The 20,692-nt window shown below is 36.8% G+C and overlaps 1 protein-coding gene across 1 annotated transcript in view; it reads left to right on the top strand.

Moving 5' to 3' along the window:
- VWA3B (von Willebrand factor A domain containing 3B) overlaps window positions 1–20,692 on the top strand; it is a 61,119-nt gene that overhangs the window by 16,107 nt on the left and 24,320 nt on the right. The window contains 9 exon segments of the mRNA XM_038154545.1: window positions 624–793; window positions 2,671–2,795; window positions 9,202–9,318; window positions 11,046–11,242; window positions 11,879–12,033; window positions 13,780–13,918; window positions 15,492–15,623; window positions 18,740–18,838; window positions 19,802–19,984. Of these exon segments, the coding sequence (XP_038010473.1) occupies window positions 624–793; window positions 2,671–2,795; window positions 9,202–9,318; window positions 11,046–11,242; window positions 11,879–12,033; window positions 13,780–13,918; window positions 15,492–15,623; window positions 18,740–18,838; window positions 19,802–19,984 (1,317 nt within the window).

Genomic DNA, 20,692 nt, shown 5'->3' with positions numbered 1-20,692 from the left:
TCAGCTTGCTGTCAAGACCCATCTTTGTTGCTCTCCCTTGGATGCTCTTCAACGGTTTAGTGTCTTGTCTTATATTGCAGTGACCAAAAATGCACACAATATTCATGGTGAGGTTGCACTAGTGCAGGGCAGAATGGGAAAATCACGTTCCCTCCCTTGATTGCCATCTTTCCTAACCTCAGAATACATGCTGCCAGTAAAACTATGTCTAATGTAAGTTCCTACTTTTCAGCCCTGGCAAGGCACCAACACAGCATGTCTCTTGATAAAAGTGGCATATGGCACAGAGCCTTTTTCTGACTAATGATGCAGTTTTCCTTCCTTACTTCTCTCTTTGGCTTCAGTTAATGCCTGTGGAAAGAGGCTTGCATTGGGCAGAATCAGACCCAGGGACTGTGGGATGGTTCTTGCCTCACTTGAGGAAATTTTGTGTGGCCTTCCTTTGAATTACTAGCATAAATGAGAGGAAGAACCAAATGTCTGAAAATCTTACAGCCCAAGTAATGCATCAGTTTTACCAAATTTCCTGCCAATACTGAGGACAGGACAGTGCATTAATAAGTGTCAGACATTTATGTAAAACAATGTCTTCCAATGACCTTTTTTTTTCTGTTTAATGACAGGTTGAAGCTATTTATTACTTTGCTGTGGGGGATGTTCCAGTGGACACAAAGCAGCTACTTCTTGAGAAGATTTCAGATGTCTCCTGTCCAGTCAACACAGTGTCTTTCAATGCTAGGGAAGATGAAACTATTATTTTTCTGAAGGAGTTGAGCCACTTGGCCTCTGGCAGGTATGACAAAGAAGCACAGTAAAGATTTCAGTATTCATGAACTTCTTTGCTGTTAGAAATGGTATTGGGACATACCTGAGTATAATCCATGAGGAAAATGAGACAAAGCCGTTCAGTAAGTGATCTGGGGATATGTAAATAGTCTTAAGATGTATGACTAGAATGCAGGCCCTACTTAAACAGTCCAGTTTTTTTCTGCATATGTTCTCACTAGCTTGCAGAAAGGCTATTCCCTCTTTATGCCCAAAATCATCTGCCATCTGCCTCTCTCTTGAAGTCTGAAAAAACTGTTCAGGGGAAATGGTCACAACATAAACTAAGTTTTTGTTGTGTTGCTTTGTACATTAGTACAAAGCATTACGTTACTATCCACAAGCACCATAAAAAGATCTAGAGTTTAGTTGGGTCAAGTGCCATAGAGACAAGTACTGAAAAGGAGATGCCTGTCCTAAATGAGCAGCTCATGGAATAGCAGAAAAATGATGGGGTGTTATTCTTCAAGCCTGGTTGTGTGGAAAAGCAGTTCTGTAACATGCTCTCTAGCATCCTTTTGGTATGGTTGGTGGAAACTAATATATTCCACATGGCTTTTTGTCTGTTTTATCCTGGGAATCAGCCATGTGGTAAGAATCAGCCTTTAGCAGAAATGGATAAGACGACTTAAATCTTGGTTCTGTTATCAAAATAAGGAAAACAAATGAACAAATACACAACCCTCAAGACCAAACTCATGCTCAACAGCAAGAAGGCAGTAGGAGTCAGTAGGTGTTTCTCTGCTTAACAGAAGTCACCATACAGTTTCAGACTTGTGAAATTGCTGCTAGCTTTTTCTGTTTCACTGTTGTTTGTGCAAGAGTGGGAAGCCCTCCAACAGTAGAAATCTCCCAAATGACAGCAGAGCAATTGGTAAGATGGCAGCTGCTTAGCTCTTTTATAGCCATCTGTGTTTAGAAATAGCTTTTAGGAGATGGGAGCATCTGCCAAAAACAAGACTGGGAAAGTGTTATGTTTGCTCTGGTCTGATGTGTGTTTAAAATGATTGTGGTCATTTAGAAGCATGGTACCTCTATGGTACCGGGTACATTGCCTGTCACTATCCCTCATTTTCTTTTGGCAGTGTTTATACCTTCATTATTAAAGGAAAGTGAGTGTTTCTTATATAGTATAGACAGAGGCAAAAAGGGCTGTGGCAGGGAGCTGAGAGGAATTTTTTTGTTTGATATTATTCTCACTGTTGTCTTTTTGCATGAGTCTAGCTTTTTGCAGAGACTTACAGGGCCTGTTAATAACTGGCTGGTGGATAGTTGCCCAACAACTGTATATAAGTTTAAGTCAGCTTTCCCACAGGAAGAGCCAAGTTCATGGGCTTTTCATGCCTTGAACCTGTTTCTAGTGTACTTCTGTTTTAGAAATGCATCTTTTTCCTGCTCTGAGGGCTTCTGTTTTGACAATGAGGATAAATGAAGTCTGCTTGTCATCCTGATTTGTATGTCCATAATGAAATAAATGTTCCTGCTAGGCTTTCAACTGGGAGGATAATCTGATAAAAAGGTGTTAGTGTCATCTCAGACATCTCAAATTACATGCCTGCTCAGCCTCTTAAAAGCATTAATTAAAAATAGGTTTCCAGGAAATTGAAGAGTAAGGTGCTTTGCAGTTAGTAATATCAAAAAGAAAGAATATTCTACATGAGAAGACTTCAGAAAGTACATAAATGTATATAAAAAGCTTGAAAATATTAATCTTAATTAATATAATCTTATTGTAGTTGAAGCTTTAGAATAATTCTGTAGCTGTGTGTGGGAAAAACATCTCTTTAAAATTAGAGAAATATTTATGTATTTTATATACTGGTTGAAACTCATTTTGTATTACAGATTCCATGCTTTTGCTGAGAAGAATAACTGTAGAGATGCTACTGGACCTGCACTAAAATGTGAAGAGGATGGAAAAGGATTAATTGCCCTGAGCTCTGGAAAAGTGAAAGAGAGAATGCCACTAGGTAGACAATATAAACCCCAAAATTACACTGATATTATCAGCAAGATGTCAGAATAGAAATGTAGTTTAGGAACTTGATGAGTATAAAATCAAAAGAAACCTGTTGGTGTGGGTGGGGTGAGGACAGGACTGCTCTGGAAATGGAAGTTCTCTGTGTGGGAAGGAGAGGGCAAGGAAAAGAAAAAAATGAAGAGAGTAGAGGATGTGCATGTGAGAATGAAAGAAAAGTGAAAAAAAAGGAGAATTTATTTAGGAATATAAAAAATGGTGCTTGTGTGCTTATGCCAATGACCTTGTGGAAATGTATGGAGAAATGGTTAAAAGGAAAAGGAATAGTGTGGCAGACCATATGATACAACAGCCAACATCAATATAGGGCAAGTTCAGCAGTAATATAAGGGGATTAAATCAACACGAGGTTTACTTGCTTGTCCCAAGAATTTGTCACAAAGACAGGCAAAAAGCACGGTAAAGTGACCGTAGAGAAGGCAGTGCAAAGTGGTGGTGGGAGGATTGATAGAAAAAATACCAGGAGGAAACAACCAAAATAAACAGTTTCACTGGTGGGTGGAGTTGGGCAGAAAGCTCAATGTGCTTCTTATTAGTCACAGTGCTACTTCCTCTGGGTAAGTGTTCAGTGGGGGACTGGACTATGGTTTCAGCCAGGGTGGGAGGAGAGGAGCTTGTGATGTGAAGTGAGACTTTATGTGTCAAATCTGATGTCTTTCTCAGCAGAAGAGTAAAAAAAAAATAATTCTTTTAGGCATCAGGAATACTAAGAGGTCTTTAGTCTAGTGGCTCAACACACCTACCCCCTACTCTCCCTTCGTACTGGGGGCATTAGTGTTGCCCTAAAGGCAGAACAATGTTATCCTCTTCTCACTGTTAGGGAATGTATGGCATAAGGTGGATTTGGTGTCTCATGTAAGGCTGTTTGTCAGTCTTGGACTGACTGGCCCATATTTGGGTTGCAATCAAGTTTCTTGCATACTAACCTATCCTTCACTAGGACCATGATTATAACAGCACAAGAGAAAGAACCATTGTGGGGCCCAGAAATAAAGGAGTGAGGTATCACCTGCTTTTTCGAGTTGAGAAAGGACACTCATTCCTCACCCATGTGGAGTTTGGAAACCAACAGCAGAGTCTGCTTCAAAATGCTGTCGTTTCATACTAATGCAGAGCAGTATAATGATTGCCTTCAGTCTGCTGTGAGTGCTTTCTTGCTGTACCACATTTCGGGGTGTGTATGGGGGGAGCTGCCTCCCTCTTCCCCTGAGGCAGTCAGCCTGTTTCAATGGATGAGCCAAGAGCTCCTATATGACTGAAATTACTTCCTCACCACTGTTTCTAAAGCTGAAAGCTGAATAGCTTTAATCGCTCAAAAGGGCAGTAATCCCCTTGAAGTGCATTGTCAGTTGTGTCTTATTGCTATTATGGAGTAGAATTTACACATTAAAAAGGAACACAATTAGCTTTCTGCATTTACTGGGTATTACAAGCACAGCCGTGACATCACTGGCAGCCAATTGGAGTGTTTCAGTCATATGCAGAATCTTAAGTCCTTTCAGAAAAGAAAACACATTGAAGACATTATTCTGGTCTGTCTTTGATTTCTCTTGTTTCAGAAACTCCTTCAAGGGCGTAGTAATAAGGCAATAAAAATAAAAGTGTCGATTACTCACTAATGGGCTCTGAAACTTGTTCTTGGATATGTGGCATAAACTACTCAAGGAAATAAATAGAGAATGAACCAGAGATTTAATCCTCCAAATGTGGTGTTTCTAAAAACTAAAGGGAGGCACAGGAATATTTTGATTATGTTCCTTTTTACACCACAAATGCAACTGCTGAAGGCTGACACTCATAACCATGTTATATGGAGTGGAAAACCTGTTTTAACGACATCTGATAGTTTCTGGGTATCCACTGAATATCAGCATTTTGCAAATACTGGATATCTTTATGTTGATTCCTTTTTATCTGCTTAACAAAACAAGTCAGAACTATTTAAAATTTTAGATAAGAGCTCAATTCTCCCCTCTTTTGCATCTTGAGCAGACATTTAGAATCACAAGTGTGATAAACTGACAATTTTTTACACTCATTTTGAGTGGGTGCTCAAGATCAAAACAGGTGTAACTCATTAAAGAATTAGGGTCCTTATGCTGGCAGTCTCAGATTTACTTCTGGCAGAGAAATGCTTTTACATAAAGCCTTATTTCACCAATGTGATTATATCTCCTCATCCAGCACTAATTTTCCTGTTATCACTTCTGCCTACATTCTTTGTGCAGTTTACTCATCTGCAAAAAGCTGTAGAATTAAGCAATTGTGTTATGTAGTTAAAATTATAAGTGGAAAGGAGGTGACATTTAAGTTGGAACTTGAAGACATAGAGGGCAAGGAATGGTGGAAGCCTAGGAGAAAAGATGTCTTTCTGAAAAGGGGCACATTTGTGTCATCTGCTTGGAGTAACAGGGTGATAAGTGCTACATAGTGCTTGAAAAGCAATGGTGCTTTGAACTAGATCCTAAAATGAATAGAGGGTCCTCGGTGGCTGACATAGAAACAGTAAATTTCTGTGTAGTGGTTTCTGTGTGGCGGAATAGATGAGCTGGCAAGTGTCGAGAAAATGCAAATGGACTGAAATCAGGATTTTACTGATGTGATAAATCCAAAGTGTCTGACCTCCTTGTGAACAGTATAAGGCTCTGTTCTTAGGTGTGGTTGATTTTTCACATTTAGGGAAATTTGATAAGGAATATTTTAGGTTGTTGTGTGTAAAAAAGGAAAGTGTAAGAGCGTCATTCTCCTGTATGACATTGAAGTCAATGAACTCTGCACTGTTTATGTACACTGACATGGGAAAGATTGAACCCTCCCTGTGAAGAGCCAGAATAATGACTGAAGAGTAGTTACTTTTCCTAGAAGTTACTTTTCCAATGATCCAAAAATCATTGCCTCTGCTTTTTTCTTCATGTGCTTTGTCTAGTTTTAGCAGCCTAACCTTGGCCTGGCAAATCTCTTTGCTAATGTGTAGAGAATGATGCAGATAGCTGTTCTGTGACACCACATGGGATACAAAGTTCATTTGCTTTGCCCACTTGCCCAGTGGGAAAGGGGCAGGATTGGGCTGCAGTGAGTTTCAGCGCTGTTTGATCTGGCAGGTACGTAGGTAAAAGCTGTGGACTACCCTCTTACGTTTCTTTGTGCCTTCATTCATCCCCCTCTAAGTGGAGATTTTAAAAATCAATGCTTAAGGGTGTATTGCTGTGTTCTGCTGCCACGTGGAGGCTGAGAAAGGGACTGGCAGTGAAGAAAATCAATTTCCCCACCTTCCCTTGCCAACAAATTAATTTTCAAATAGATCTTACTTCATTATATTTGGATTTTCTTGCTTCCACCGTTTAAGTCAGACATTCAGAGAAGTAAGAAATGCTTCTGTTTTCCATGATTTGCTTTTGTATTGGTATTTACTTCCTGTTTCAAAGATACTGTAGATATTTTGGATATTTTGTAGGGTTTTTGTTGGGTTGTTTTTTGGGCTTTTTTTAAAGCAGGATTTTTTTCATTAGCAATATGGAAATCAAATCGGTTATAGTGACTTGTCAAACCAGATGAGTTTGTTTGTGGGGAGGTACATGTAGAAAAGGTGCTTCTTTTGAGATTGTCTGCCAGTTAAATAACTGGGAAATGGAAATGAGGGCAGTTATGAGTTTCCGTGTACACGTGCAAGTGTGGTTGTGTTTTTGCTTAGGTCTAACATCTTGCTTCTCAGTTCGTGGGTGTCAGCAAAATGCTTCTGGCTCTTGCCACAGGCTCTCCCCACAACCTTCCTCATCCTCTTCCTCTTTTCTAGGCCCTCCCTTCTCCCGAGCAGAAACACCTTTACCTGCAGGCAGGGCGCTGCGCTCCTGGAACATTACCCAGGGTGGGGTGCTCTGCAGGGTCAGGATGGCTTTGGGGAGAGCCAAGGGAAGCTGACCATGCTTGGCACAGGCTGGACATGTGCAGCAGGGTGTTCAGGCCAGTCCCCTCATTTGTGACAGGTAGCCACCCTCCTGCCATTGCAGTGGAGTGGGTTTTGAATCAGAACCGGGGGAGTCCCCAGAGGTCTGGCTCTTACACTGCCACCCAGAGCAGCTGGGAAAGTGCTTCATGGCAGGGGAAACCAGGAGGGCCCTTTCTCTCCATGGATAAAGTAATTTTTTAAGACAAGATTATTCCTGGGACGTGGGTGCCTGAATGTGTACAAGAGACAGTGGCTTGGAATGGTTGTGAATTTCACCCTCCAGAGGGGTGACTTTCTTTGGTTGGTGGTCCCCAAAAAATGGCACATCTGAGGTGTGAGCAGAGGGAATTTAAGCAAAGTGAGGTGCATGCTTTCTTGCTTATCAGAGATGTGCTTTGAGGGATGGGCCACAGCTGAGAGCCACATCCAGAAGATGCTATGCCTTGCATATAGGTTTCGATTTTGGAGATTCCATTTTGAAAGACACAGGCCACTCCTTAGCTGTAGGGGAAAAGAGGCTGAGACAGAGGTGCAGTTGAGCTTCCTGTGTAGAGAAAGAATGCTGCTATTGATATCACTGCTTGCAAGCTTCTCTCCCAGTTGAATCCAGGAAAAATGTTGCTGGAAAAAAGGTTTTAAGCAGCTGGAATTTTACAATGTGCGGTTTTTGGTGCCTGCATTTGTCCTGTGTAGCAAGTAACATCAAGCACATTTGCTTTCAAAGGCATGCCGTGCTACAAGCATAAATAAGGAAAATAACATTCTTTAAATATTTCTTTAAATATTTCCAAATGATTAAAAATATTTTAAAATGTTAAAATATTCATAAAATTAAATCTGGATGACAGTAGTTGACAGCTTGTGGAGGATATCCAGATTTATTTGGAGACAGCACCATTGGAATTGCATTCTTAACAGCCTTAAACTTAGAACTACATTCACGTGTTGTGTGAATGCATGTGTTTACATTTCAGGGGAGAGAGTGCTTATAAAATAAAAGTTGAATTCTTGCTGAAATATTTGAAAGGATTATTTTTCTTAAGTTTAACTGGTAATGATTACAGACTGAGGGTTATTTTTCTCCCTTTTGTGTTTTATACTGTGGAATGATCTGCCTTACTGAAGCTTTTTGTGATTTAGGAAACGTTGATCTTTGTCCTAATGGCTGCAACAGATGTTTTGAAATGCAGGAAGGTCCCAGGAGATGGCAGTGTACAATAGCACAATTCAAAATATTTGTTGGAAACTGAAAGCATTTGACAATCAAAATTAAGTTATTGTTTGTATAACATTATTATTATTATTATTATTATTATTATTATTATTATTATTATTATTATTATTATTATTATTATTTCTTCTGGAAAGCTTATCAAAGAGCTGGCAGCCTACTTTAGTAGACAAGTATGTATATCTTATCTTTCATACAGTGAACCATCACTGTATATTAGCTGAACCACTGGATGATAAGATACAGTTTGCCTTGTTTAGCATTTTTATGTGCAGTTCATTAGTAGGTTGTGATCTGCAATAGTTTGTATCCTGTATGTGTGGTTAGGATAGCTGATGATTCAGTTTCTTTTAGATTTTTACTGTAACACTGCACACAGTTTCTCTGCATTGTCCAATACTGTAGTTTAAGCTCTGAGAGTAAGTTAATTTAACACATTTTTAATAGCAATCCTACTGCTTAGGTATACAAGGTGTCTCAATTTTAGTAGTTTATTTTATTAAATAAATTAACATTTTATTATTTTCATCAAGAAAGACCTATCTGTTGAAATTGAGAAAACCTTTTCTCAATTCTAGCTTTGGATCTTTCTAATTCTTTTTGAAAATATAGCCTGGTAGTAAATTTTTTTTGGTAACATTTATTTTTGACTGTTGAGGATTGTTGGGATGAAAATAAATTTATCTTTGGCAAAATTTCAGATAGGCATCAGGGAAAGAAGATTTAAATAGAATTAATTATGTACTTTAGGAAATGGAAAGAGTCAAAATTGTCTTCTCTTTAAAATGTCAAAACTGGGTTTACTCTTTGAAGCTAAGTTTTGCAATGAAGTCCAGGGGGCAACAAATGAATTTAATTGTGGATTTTCCTTATTATTTTCTGAGAGTGTTAAAATGTATTTGCTTCCACTGTGGGAACAATCTGTGGCCAACTTTGGAGGTTAGCTTCAATATACTAAACACCTGTCATATCCTGGAGCCAGGTTTGAGCCCTTTTTCTGAAGTCTGTCAGGGAACAGCATTTGTCATTACAACAGGACCTCAAGAAAACAAGGTTATATGGCAAGATCTGGGTATACCAATGACTTTGTTGTTATTCAGGAGTTACACAAAGTTGAAATTGTATAAAAATATCAAGTTCTGTTTATTATTTCTTTTGCAGTAGCTGGTGTCCGTGAAGATGTGTTTTTGATCTGGAGGGAGCTGGAGGAAGCCAAGAGTACAGTGAGACAAGTTCAGGAAATGTTATCAGAATCTGACCAGTCTGCTTCTCAAGACGGTATCATTTATGTTTCTTTCTAGAAAGCTACCATTGTATTAATGATCAACATCTTTTTGTGAACAGCTTTGATTGCACATCAGTTTGGGGATGATTTTCTCCAAAATTTCTGTATACAGGGCATAGCACCTATGTGTCTATATAGCACTATAATAGTTATCTAAACTTAGGACTGCTTAAAACTTTCCAATACAAATCTCTGTTTGCTATGGCTTAAGCTTGCTAAACTTTAACAGCTCAGGCTGAAACACACCATTTTTAGTTTACCAGAGACTAGGTTTAGAAGTTACCTGGATTTTAGGATATGGAAGTTAGCTGGGGGGTTTTTTGTGATCTCTTCCCATCTGCCTGAACGAGTAAATCTTCCATTTTTTCTACACAGTGCTGGGGAAATACCTCATCCATCTCCTATCACAGTCTTGGGATAGCCTCCATCCTGTTAGCTAGTTCATTCCACATGAAGAAGCAGAGGGGTTGCATTTTTGTCAAGGGCGGAGATCTGAAAACAATTCAGAATAAGCACTCTTGACAACTCCTGTCTTAAGAAACATAGAGGAACACCTACATTTGTTCATTCAGCCCATAGTTTCTGCCATTATGTTTGGCCTAGAACATGACTGATTTGTTCTGTGCATACTGATTGGATTGAGCCCTGTTGGAGACAGAAGCATAGCTGGTTTCTGAAGTTCTGTTCTGGAAGGCTTTAACAAGGGACAGTGAGAAGCTACTCAGTCCTGCAAAATAGGAGATGCTCTATGTAAAGCATGTAGAAGAAAGAAAACAACAGTTTCCTTTTCAAAATTGTGTGAGCACATTTGTGACCCTTGTTGTTCTAAGGACAAAGGTTTCCACATAAAGCAAACGTTTCCACATGAACAGTCTCTGATTGTGCACCTGCCCTGATGTTGGCTGATCTCTCTGTGTGTAGGGGCAGTATATGCCTCCATAGGTTTATTTACAGGCTCAGGATCTCACTACTGTCGTCATTGTATCTGCATTTAAACTGAGTAGACATTTATACTGCCTTGGTCCACCAAAATTAAAGTGTAACAAAGTAAATTCACCCTGCTATGGGACCCACTGCCTTGTCATTTGGTTTAGGTGTGGTTTATTGGGATAGTGATGAGTCAGTGGAGAATCCTGTATCCTATTATTTTATCTGTGTTATCTGTATACTATACTGGTGTCCAGAGTTGTGCAGTGCCCTACCTTAAGATAGTCCTTAAAAATTTTGTGAAAAAATATGACATCGTAGTTTGCCTTTTATTTTAAATTGCCATCTCTAAACAGAATAATGTTAACCAATGGTCTTGACTGCATTTTCAATTATATCTTCTGTTGTTTCATTTTCTCAAATTAATCTCCTTGAAGTTAGACATCTTATTCAGGAATACTTTCCAGCATTTTGTAATTCAACTACTAAGAAAATTTGTTTTATATGTTGATCTTGTCACTATTTATTGTCTTTGCTCCCTGTCTTCTGGTGTTTTTTTTTTCCAGTTACAAAGGAAGTTGTTAGAGTGAGTTATCTGATAAGAAAAAACTCTGCAGCCTAAGTATACACTATTAAAAATCACTCAGAAAGATCTGCTCACTCCAATGCTGTCAGAGCAAGTAGAACAAGTTTGAAAATTTTGATTTCACTATCAGAGTCTGGTTTTGAAAACAGCCTATTGAAAATGAACCATATTATACAGGACATTTTGTTTGTTTATTTTCTTTATTAGCAAACAAAGGTGATCATCCATTATCAAAACATATAACTGACAAATATTTGACTTCAGAGAAGTGGTTGCAGAATTATGGCTTGAAAGCTCGGAAGCTTACACTGTATGATGCACTTGCCGATAGTGTTTTTCAACATGTAGATGGGCCTGTTGACATAAAAACTAAACCAGAGGATGAATGCTCACAAACTGATGCTGTGAGTATTGTTCATTTTCCCTCATGTCCTATGAGTTGTTTGTTTTTTCTTTTAAAGCTTGAAAACTTGGCTGATGGATAAATTGATGATATAGTGTATGGTGTTGTTTTGTATTTTTTGTTAAAATCAGATTATTAAATATTGAGACAGAATAAGAATGTCTCAAAGAACTTTTTGAGAATGACTGTTTTAAGGACTTCTTGTTGGTTCACATACATTCTAAAAGGAAGAATCAGGACTGGCTTAATCAATGCCTTGGTTTTCTTTGTATTTCTGTGGGGTGGGGCAAAGATTTCTTAACTTTAGAGGATGTGTTAGCTCAGATGATGTGTTAGCTCAGATGCTGCAGTGTCCTCTAGTTCCTTAAGAAAATTTGAATTCATTTGTCTTCTATTTGTTTTTCTCAAGCTTTGCTATTAACTGTTTGGTAAACTTCTGTTTTTTGCTAGCTGCAAGACTAAAATCACTTTCTGTTGAATCTTTCTAGGAGCAAATTCTGTGAACACTATATCCCATGTTTATTTCTACTCCAGCTCATGTGCAACAAGCCTGTATCTTGGAAGTTTGTTCCCCAAATATTAAAGGCAGAGCAAAATAATATGTTTTTCACATGAAATGTGTTTTTCTTTTTTGTAGGAGACAAAGAGGAAGATAATTCATGCAAGATACTGTGACAAGTTTGTACATACTCTCTGGAAAGATGGATCTGTAGTTCATGTATATGTTTCTACAGAAAAGTATAAGCAATATGAAGAGAAAATGAGGACAGCTCTCAGACAAGTAGAAGGAAGGTTTGTGTTCTTTCACATAAAATCAGTTTGATCACTTTACATGAGCGTTGAAAAGTTTGACATTTACTGTCACAATAAGTTGAAGTGGTTGGTAAACTGACAGCAGCAGTACTAAGCCAGAAGTCTATTTTAAATCAGAATCTTGTATGTTTGGTTTCTTAGTAGCCATAGAAGAAAACTGATGAAGATTTTGAACTTTTGTTCTCCTTCTGAAACAAAGGTGTGAAAGTCAGTCTGCACATTTTTTAATTACTGCTAAAAGAGCCAAAAAAGTATTGGAACTATAAGGTGGCAGACAACTTCAAGAATCATCAATAAAACTTAGTAAACATACATCCTGTTTACCTAGGATCTCTTGTGACACCAAGAGGCACAGTTTGGCTTGTGCCTGTACTGATAGTAGTTATCTGCCCTTTTTGCAATTTTGCGTTGAAAACAAGTTTGAACAGTCTAGATCAGAGTCAGTAATGCACATGATCACAAGTTCACTGCTCAAACTAACTGTGTAATTTACATTTCTGCAGCCATATGGACACTTAAGTTTTGTATGACATCTACAAAATGATAGGTAGTCTAGGGAAAACCTGTTGTAGAACAGAAAAAAAAATGTTGCCCTCTGGTTTGTACATTAGGACAAGAAGATGCCTCACTGAAAAAAGAAGGATGTGAACCTTTATCTTATTGGTGAACTTTTCATTTTATTGCTCCTTCCCTACCAAAAATGTAACAATCTGATTATACTTAGCAAGGTCAAACAGAGTTTTGTTATTCCTTCTAGTTTATCTTCATCTTACTGTATTTAGGATAACATTCACATACTGTCGAAGGAAAATTTGAGATAAGCAATTTTGGTGAGTATGAATTTTTGAAATCCAAGTTAAGATTGCTGTTTTGAATGTTTCATCTGAATGTTAAAAAGTCTTTGTAGACCTCATCAAACACTTTGGGTGAAATAACTAATGACAAAATATCTATCAGTAGCTACTGTAGCAGTATCCTTATATTTCCATGATATAATTTTTCTGAAACCTACTATGGAGACGAATATTTTTCCCAGGGCCATGGTGTTCCATGTGTTAAATGTCTCTGTTTCAGTGTAGATAAGCGTTTTATGACTCTCAAGGGAAATCAGATTTGGACTTGCTATATCCATTACTGAGGAAATGTTCTTGTGCAGAGCAGTATGTGTGCATGTATTTAACTGGTTGGCACATTCCGGTCCTGTTTAAAATGTAAATCAAACTCTCTATTTGAGGCTCAAGGTCCACAAACCATTGAAGCATCTGTGTTATATTAAGGCTCTTTGAAGTACTTAAGTTCCTTGGAGAAGAGACTCCCAAGTGGTTTCCTGAGAAGGGAGGCATAGTAATATAGGCTTAAATGATTTACTGAGATGAGTCTGGAAAACAAATACAGGGACCATAGTTCTACCACTTGTCACATGTTGCTTCCACGTTGTATTTCCCAGCATAAACTACCTGATAACTGACTTTAGAAAGGTGCTGTATTGTTTTCTCTTGAAATAAAAAACTAATAAAAAAATGAGAAAAAACCCTAAAAATATCTTGTGATGTAGGGACAGGGGACTGATTCATCAAGGGCTTCTGACAGTGACTACTAGCAGGTGCTTTGGGAAAGAGAATAAGAAGTGCAGCAGTGACAAAAAGATCTTACCTTTCAGATTCTGAAGCACAGAGTTCCAAAGATGTTACAGAACAGGTTTTGATATTTTTTTTCCTCCCCCAGGATTAAGTGGCTTCAACAAGGAAGCAGAGGGCTTTTTGGAAATGTGTTTGAAGATGATGTCTATATTCTTATTGATACATCCCAGTCTATGAGCAACAAGCTGCCACTAGTGAAGGAAAAAATATTTCAGCTAATGCAGGTATGAAAAAGGGATGACTCTGAAGGCTGAGAAACATTTTAGAGTAAACTGATCTTTTCTGGATAGTTGTTACTCTACTTTTTTGTTTATTTTTAAAAAGTTTTTTGAAAACAGGAGCTTTATAAAATTTAGATTTATTTTATTTAGATTTTTCTTCATGTACTCATTTTTTAGTCAAGAATTTATATTTTCCCCTCATTTATACAACTATTTGAAAAAAGCAAGAGAAAATATTAAAAATGAAAAATGCTTAAGTTGTTCTTTCCCTCAAGCCACCTCACTTCTAAAAAAACCAAAAACAAGCAAACTAAAAAACAAACAACAACAACAAAGAAAAGCCAAACTGAAAATAAGCCATACAATGGAACACCTTTTGGCATTTTTAGTTTCACTTTTAAGCAGTGTCATCCAATTTCATTGGCTGGTTATGATTTGTAATGTGTGTTCTAGATTCACTTTCATGCTTTTACAATAGAGAGTGTAGAATGTTTTAGACTTTTTTGCATCTTACAGTGACTCAGAACTTTGCACAGAGACTGGCAAAGTGCAGGAGTACCTCAAAAGCTGTGAGTGCTGGGAGACACACCTAAAAAAGGATTGACTTGTCTAGTGCTAGAGATCTACAATGATGTCACCTAAGCTTGCATTAATATTTCAGAGACATGATTAATTTTAAATTTCTTTCATCCTAAGAGAAGTAACTGAGATGAAAATTCAGTCTGGCATTGATAGCAAACATTGGTAGGGCTAAAAAAATTGAAATTATGACAGGGAGCTAAGTGCTCAAGTCATAGGACATAGTATCTTGTGGTCCTCTAAGCAGATCAGCTGCTTAGAAATAGATAGATGTTATATTATAATATATTATAATATATAGAAATATATTAGATACTGTCCAGAAGGTTTCACTGGAAGCTGCTTAAAAATTATCATGAAAGGGAAGCAAAGACTTCAGGCTCTGAAAGTTTGTACTTGGTTGCACAGATCTTTCCTAACTTAAAACTTCTGCCCAAAAGTTTCTTTATTCTTTATTTTCTCCAGCTGTCCTAGTTCTCCTTGCCAGTGCTCTTTATATGATTCTTGTTCTCCTCCTCTAAATGATATCTTACTTTCTTTCTGATTTCAGTTTCCTCTGGTAAGCAGTGATAATCTCGTTCTTACACCACTGATCATATCTGGTTTCATCTCTCTTTTTCATGCCCTCCTACACATTTGCTGTTTAAATTGTTTGAGAAATATGAGTATATGGAGACTTTGGGAATTTCAAGCAATCTGAATAATTGCAAGCAATAAATGTCTCTGGCTTTGTATGTCTCTCTGGACACCATATCTTTTAATATAATAATAATAATAATGGTATTAAAAATATAAATCTATTTTAAACATAATTTAATGTTATTACAGTAAACATATTAAAATGTAAACATATTTTAATAAGTTCTAATAATTTATTGCAATCATATAATTAATTATATAATAATTAAAATAATTGCTATTACTCAGTATTTCAGGATACCTATTCTAGTATTCTTCCTTCTAATAGTAAGTAAAATTCAGATGCTGTCTCTTGCAGGAGCAACTGAGACACAAGAAGAGATTTAACTTTGTGAAATTTAGTGCCCAAGCAGTGGCATGGCAAGAGAAGCTTGTTGAAGTTAATGAGGAAAATTTGCAAGATGCTTGGCTTTGGATAAAAGGGCTTGAGGTAATACGGCAGCTAACTATTACAAAGAGTTTGTAATAAAGTGTGTTTGTTTCTTTGTTTGTTCAAAGTTGTGTGTGTTTCTCCACTTTCTGTATGGCTGGGGTGATTTTGCATAGACTAAGTCTTTGACTTGAGTAAGCTGACAATATAGATGATGGATAAAATGAAGTAGATCTGAATACAATGTGTTTGTCATGTATAATAATCCTTGAACAACGGACCTGTTTAGGAAACCATATTAGTTCAACTTGCAGCCTGAGATGTTTAATAGCCAAAATGTCAGCATTTGCCAATTTGAATTCCATAGGAATTTTGTGATCACTCAGACCCCACATTTTAAATTTGTCATTCTTGCTGCTGGGCTGCTGCATGGATGAGAGGTGTTGCTGGCTAACTTATGCTCAGAGGCGGTACAGGAGGCCAAAACCAGCAAACTGGAGAAGCATTTCTAGTCCCTTTTGATGGATGGACACCTAACTTTAGTTGTCATAGAAACATGAGAACAAACATACTCAGACCAAACATCTATCTACCCAGTATTCTCTCTCTGACAGTGGCCAAAGTCTGAGTGTTTTTCCCTGAAACAAAGCAGAACTGCTTGTAGTCACAGTCATCCACCAGATTGTAACTATCAGCAGCTTTAGGACCACTTAATGTGTAAAGTGTGGACAGCAATGTTATGAACACAGGACTGAAAATCAGTCATGCAAAGGTGTAGATACATCCCACATTATGTTTTCTAGCACAAACCCCCATGTTCATGTAATAAACATGGAAGCTGCACAGTTTTATTAACACCTCAGCATTATGACAGCTCTTCTTCAGACTTAAAATGAAAATCCTGGGGATGAGATAATTGGGTAAGCAACATAATACCTCTGAGACTACACAGCAAGATCAATAACTTGGTATTCTCAGAAAACACTAAGAGACCAACACACAGAGAAAAGGAAGTATTAGTGTGGCCTCCCTGAGCAGCTGAACACTTGTAACTGAGCTCATTTAGCCTTATTTTGCTGCCTTCCTTGAGGCTTGAAAACTTGTTTCTGTTTAAGTCATGCATGTTGTACAGCATCATGAAAGTTCAATAATACTTTGAACTACCATGTTTTGATTCCATCTTGTATATGCATCAGTGAATGGCCTTTTCCATCATTATTCATAAAAGTATGCATTTTTGATTATAAATTTCATTCTAAGTTTAGATCTAGATATTGAAATGGAATAGGAACTGGCACAAGAACAGGCTACTTTCTTTCAGGGATGACATGTGCTGCTGACCTTTTAACCTCTTTTAAGTGTTGCAGGCATAAGTCTGAGATCAAAAAGCTGGCTTTACAGTGAAGGTGAAATGAATAGAGGGTTGCTCTGGAATATTATTCAGAGTAGATCCTTTGATCCCATTTTATGCTTTTTGGTCCCAAGATTATAAATTAGGAAGCTGAGCTGTAAATAGTAACTAACTGCTCCTTAAAAATCCTTTAGATGTAATAACATCTAAAATTTTAGTGGTAGTACTGTCATAAAGTTGAAATATATCATTGTTGTTTTAACACTGATAAAACTGGTGTTTATTTGTAACAGTAGCAATTGAGAAACCTAAAATGAACCATAAGGTGCAGGGTTATTTTCTTTTAAACCTTTACCATAAGGTACAGGGTTATTTTCTGCACATCATCAGCATCCACCCTCTGTTCCCATGATGTAAAAAGAAGTGAAGGAAACTGTTTTGTTTTAAATCAGTTCGGCCAATTTACACATGATAATGAGTGATGTGTCTAAAACTTTATTATTACTAAAACATCAGGAGTATTAGATAAATTTAACAACTTTGGCTGGTTATTTCTTACGAGTGGGTACTGATAAGGATTGCTTGTGAGTTGGAAGATAAGATAATTAAGTAGATGAGCTATCACATTGCCTATCCCATATTCTCTTACATAACCATACAGAGTAACTCTCAGAACATACCTTCTATTCAATTTCACCTGATTTCCTTTATCCTTTTTAGTGGAATGGGTTGCTGGTGGGAAGGAGTGGAAGAAATTTTAACACAGTTCAAAGGACTGAAGAAATAATGCTATCTCTTAGCATATTTTTGCATGTATGGGTCAATGTTAGATATTTACATTTATCTTCTGTAATGCATTATATATGTGGATGCTGAATCTCTTCTTACACCACTATGATCCTCACTGCCCTCCAGAGCAGTACTCAGGTGTTATACTAGCATAAACAGACTCTTACATTTTTAGAGGTTTTGCTTTAGTTCCATTAAAAGACTAAGACTTGATGAAACAGTTTTTCATACTGGTAAACCTTACATGTGCCTTTAGTTTGGAAGGTTTTGTACACAATGTTTGAAAGGTGGACAGTTGAAGACATAAAATGCAGGGCTTAGGTTCCTATGCCATGAAATGCATTTCATTGAATTTAGTGTAAAAAGAAGCAAGGTGGATCATGATCACTAAGTGTGTGAATGACATAGGAAAAGTGCTAGTATTACTCCAGTGGAAATTTTTAGTGAGCACAGCATTAGTTTGCTGGGCATGTTTTGTTGCTAACTTTTTTGTGCTAAAGCATAAATGATACTTACATTAATGTGTGAAAGGGGTAGATGGGAGAGAGTCTGGAAAAATATGTTTGGAAAACCAAGACCTTCTTTTCCAGTTTTGGAGAAATAAAATTGTGCAACTCTTCTGGGCAACTTTTGAATTGTTTGATTAAGTAAAATTCGTGTTTCAAGGGAGTGTGATGAGTTGGCAAGCAGGAGCATCAGTGGTAAAAATGAAGAGAATTTGTCTTACATCTTCCTATCTGTTTATAGTCTTTTAGTGATTGCTTTTACTTGTACAGCTCAGATTGCTGCTGCCAGCATTTTGCTTCTATGTGTTTCCATAAGCACTGAATACCAATCTGATGTCAATTTATTTTACATTGACACTTGCTTAGCTTTTGTTAGCTAGATGACATAAATGTTTTCACCATTTTGTTAGTCATTTTGGTTCTGTATTATCCCATGAATCAGTACACTGTCATTATGAATTTAAGAACAGAGGCAAAGAATTGTTTGTATTTATAGCTGTTTCTTGGTCTTTTTCTCCTTGGTTTCTTAGGCTGGAAGTTCCACAAATACACTCAAAGCTCTCCAGATTGCTCTTTCTGATGCTGACACTCAGGCTATTTATCTCTTGACCGATGGGAGACCTGACCAGGTATTTCAAAATGAGAAAACAGAAAATGCAGAAAAGAGGTGTCAGCGGTTGGAATTATGAGATGAATGTCATGCCTGCAGTGCTGAGTCTTGTGGAGTCTCTTGGATGTTTATTGGCATTTTTTCACAGTTTTTCTAGCTAAGAGCATAAAGTAATATTTTACCAAGGAATAATTTGGCTTCCTGTACAATTTATATTCTTATTTTTAATATTTTACTAAGTTCAAAATTAGTGAATAAGTAATATCTTTTTACCTTGTTAATAATGTCTTTTGTACCTTTTTAATAGTTAAATAAAGGAAATGCTGATATTGCTTTTAAGTATTAAAGTTCAACCAACACAAGTATTATATTGCAAACATTGCTTAATTTGTCAAGATTTTTGAGTATTTTGAACAACTGAAATGTTACCAGAATTAGAGAACTGAGTCAATAACTTTTTCTACCAGATTTTCAGCATTTTTGGAGATGGTCGGTCTACTTTTTCACCTAATTTTTATTTCTTTATGAGAGGAGGAAACTTTCCTATTTTCTCAGCCTCTACTTTGTTTCCTGGTATTGAATCAACTTTGAACTAATTTGGTTTCCTAAAAAGATCCACACTTATATACTTCCAAAAATATTTTTATATATGTCCAGTGATACTCAACACTAATGTAGTAGTTTAATTTCCTAAACGTTAGTAATTTAGTTTAAAACTTCAGAAACAAAGAGTACTGATTATATTACAATTTACATCATGTGCCTTAATGCACTTATCAGTCTTTCAAACTCAGTTTTAAATTAGCTCATTTAGTTAATTTCTGATTGAAATAGCAATCTGTAGAAAGTGGATGCTTTTAACTGATCTATATCTGTCTCTGAGCAACAGAACAACTGATGAAATTCTTAAAAATTCTCCATGTTTTGATAAATATGTTTCTAGATGCCACATTTTTAACATAAGGGTATTTTTGATTTTCAGCCCCCCCAGATAATTTTGGCTGAAGTCCAGCTTCACTGTAAAATTCCCATCCATACTGTATCCTTCAACTGTGATGACATAGAAGCCAATAAATTTTTGTATGAACTATCTACTAAAACAGAGGGGCGGTTTCATTATTACCACATTTATTTGAGTGATCCTGATACTACAGAGTTTATTGTTGTGAGTATCTGAAAATCAATATATTTGCTGCTTGATGCTACTTTGAAGAGCCACATGACTTGCATTATTGTAATTTAATATTACAATAGATTACTAAAAAAGATAGGGTTAATCCTAGTAAGATTTGACGTGATATTAAAGCAATAATACTATTGTTTATCTTGTGAAATTTTTCTAGACAACAACAAAAAAGGCTAAATATAATGCAAAGTACATTTGTAGTGCTATTGTTGCAAACACATTCTCCCTGTCCTGATGCCCCCCTCTTGAAAACTAAAACCTAAAAGTACATGCAGACCAAATCAGGTCTGGAAGGAACTTGTGATCTCTGCTGTTTCAGAAATAAGTTACTGTTTAAAATGAAAATATGGTTTGTATCCTCTTAGTAAATAAGAGAATGCAGAGCTAAATTTGAATGATAATGATTCTACGGATTTTTGTAACAAGTTTGTTCTGCAGTGGCTGCTTGGGAGAGATCTGTAAGGAGTAAGATGACTAGAATAGTAGTCATCTATCAAGTGTGCCTAAGCAGCTCAACAATCCCCAACAGGACATTTTCAAATAGACTAACAGAAACACCCATTTGAAACGTTTTCTTGCTTTTAATTAAAATTACACTCAGTGAATTGATTGCATAGATTTCAGAAATGGTGATAGTTGAACCATGAGAACAAGACAGTACTGGGAAATTTGAACTGTACAGACACC

The sequence above is a fragment of the Motacilla alba genome, chromosome 1, assembly GCF_015832195.1.
Source record: "Motacilla alba alba isolate MOTALB_02 chromosome 1, Motacilla_alba_V1.0_pri, whole genome shotgun sequence".
Classification (NCBI taxonomy): domain Eukaryota; kingdom Metazoa; phylum Chordata; class Aves; order Passeriformes; family Motacillidae; genus Motacilla; species Motacilla alba.
Note: the sequence above shows the minus strand (reverse complement) of the source record. Positions and strands in the feature narration are given on the sequence as shown.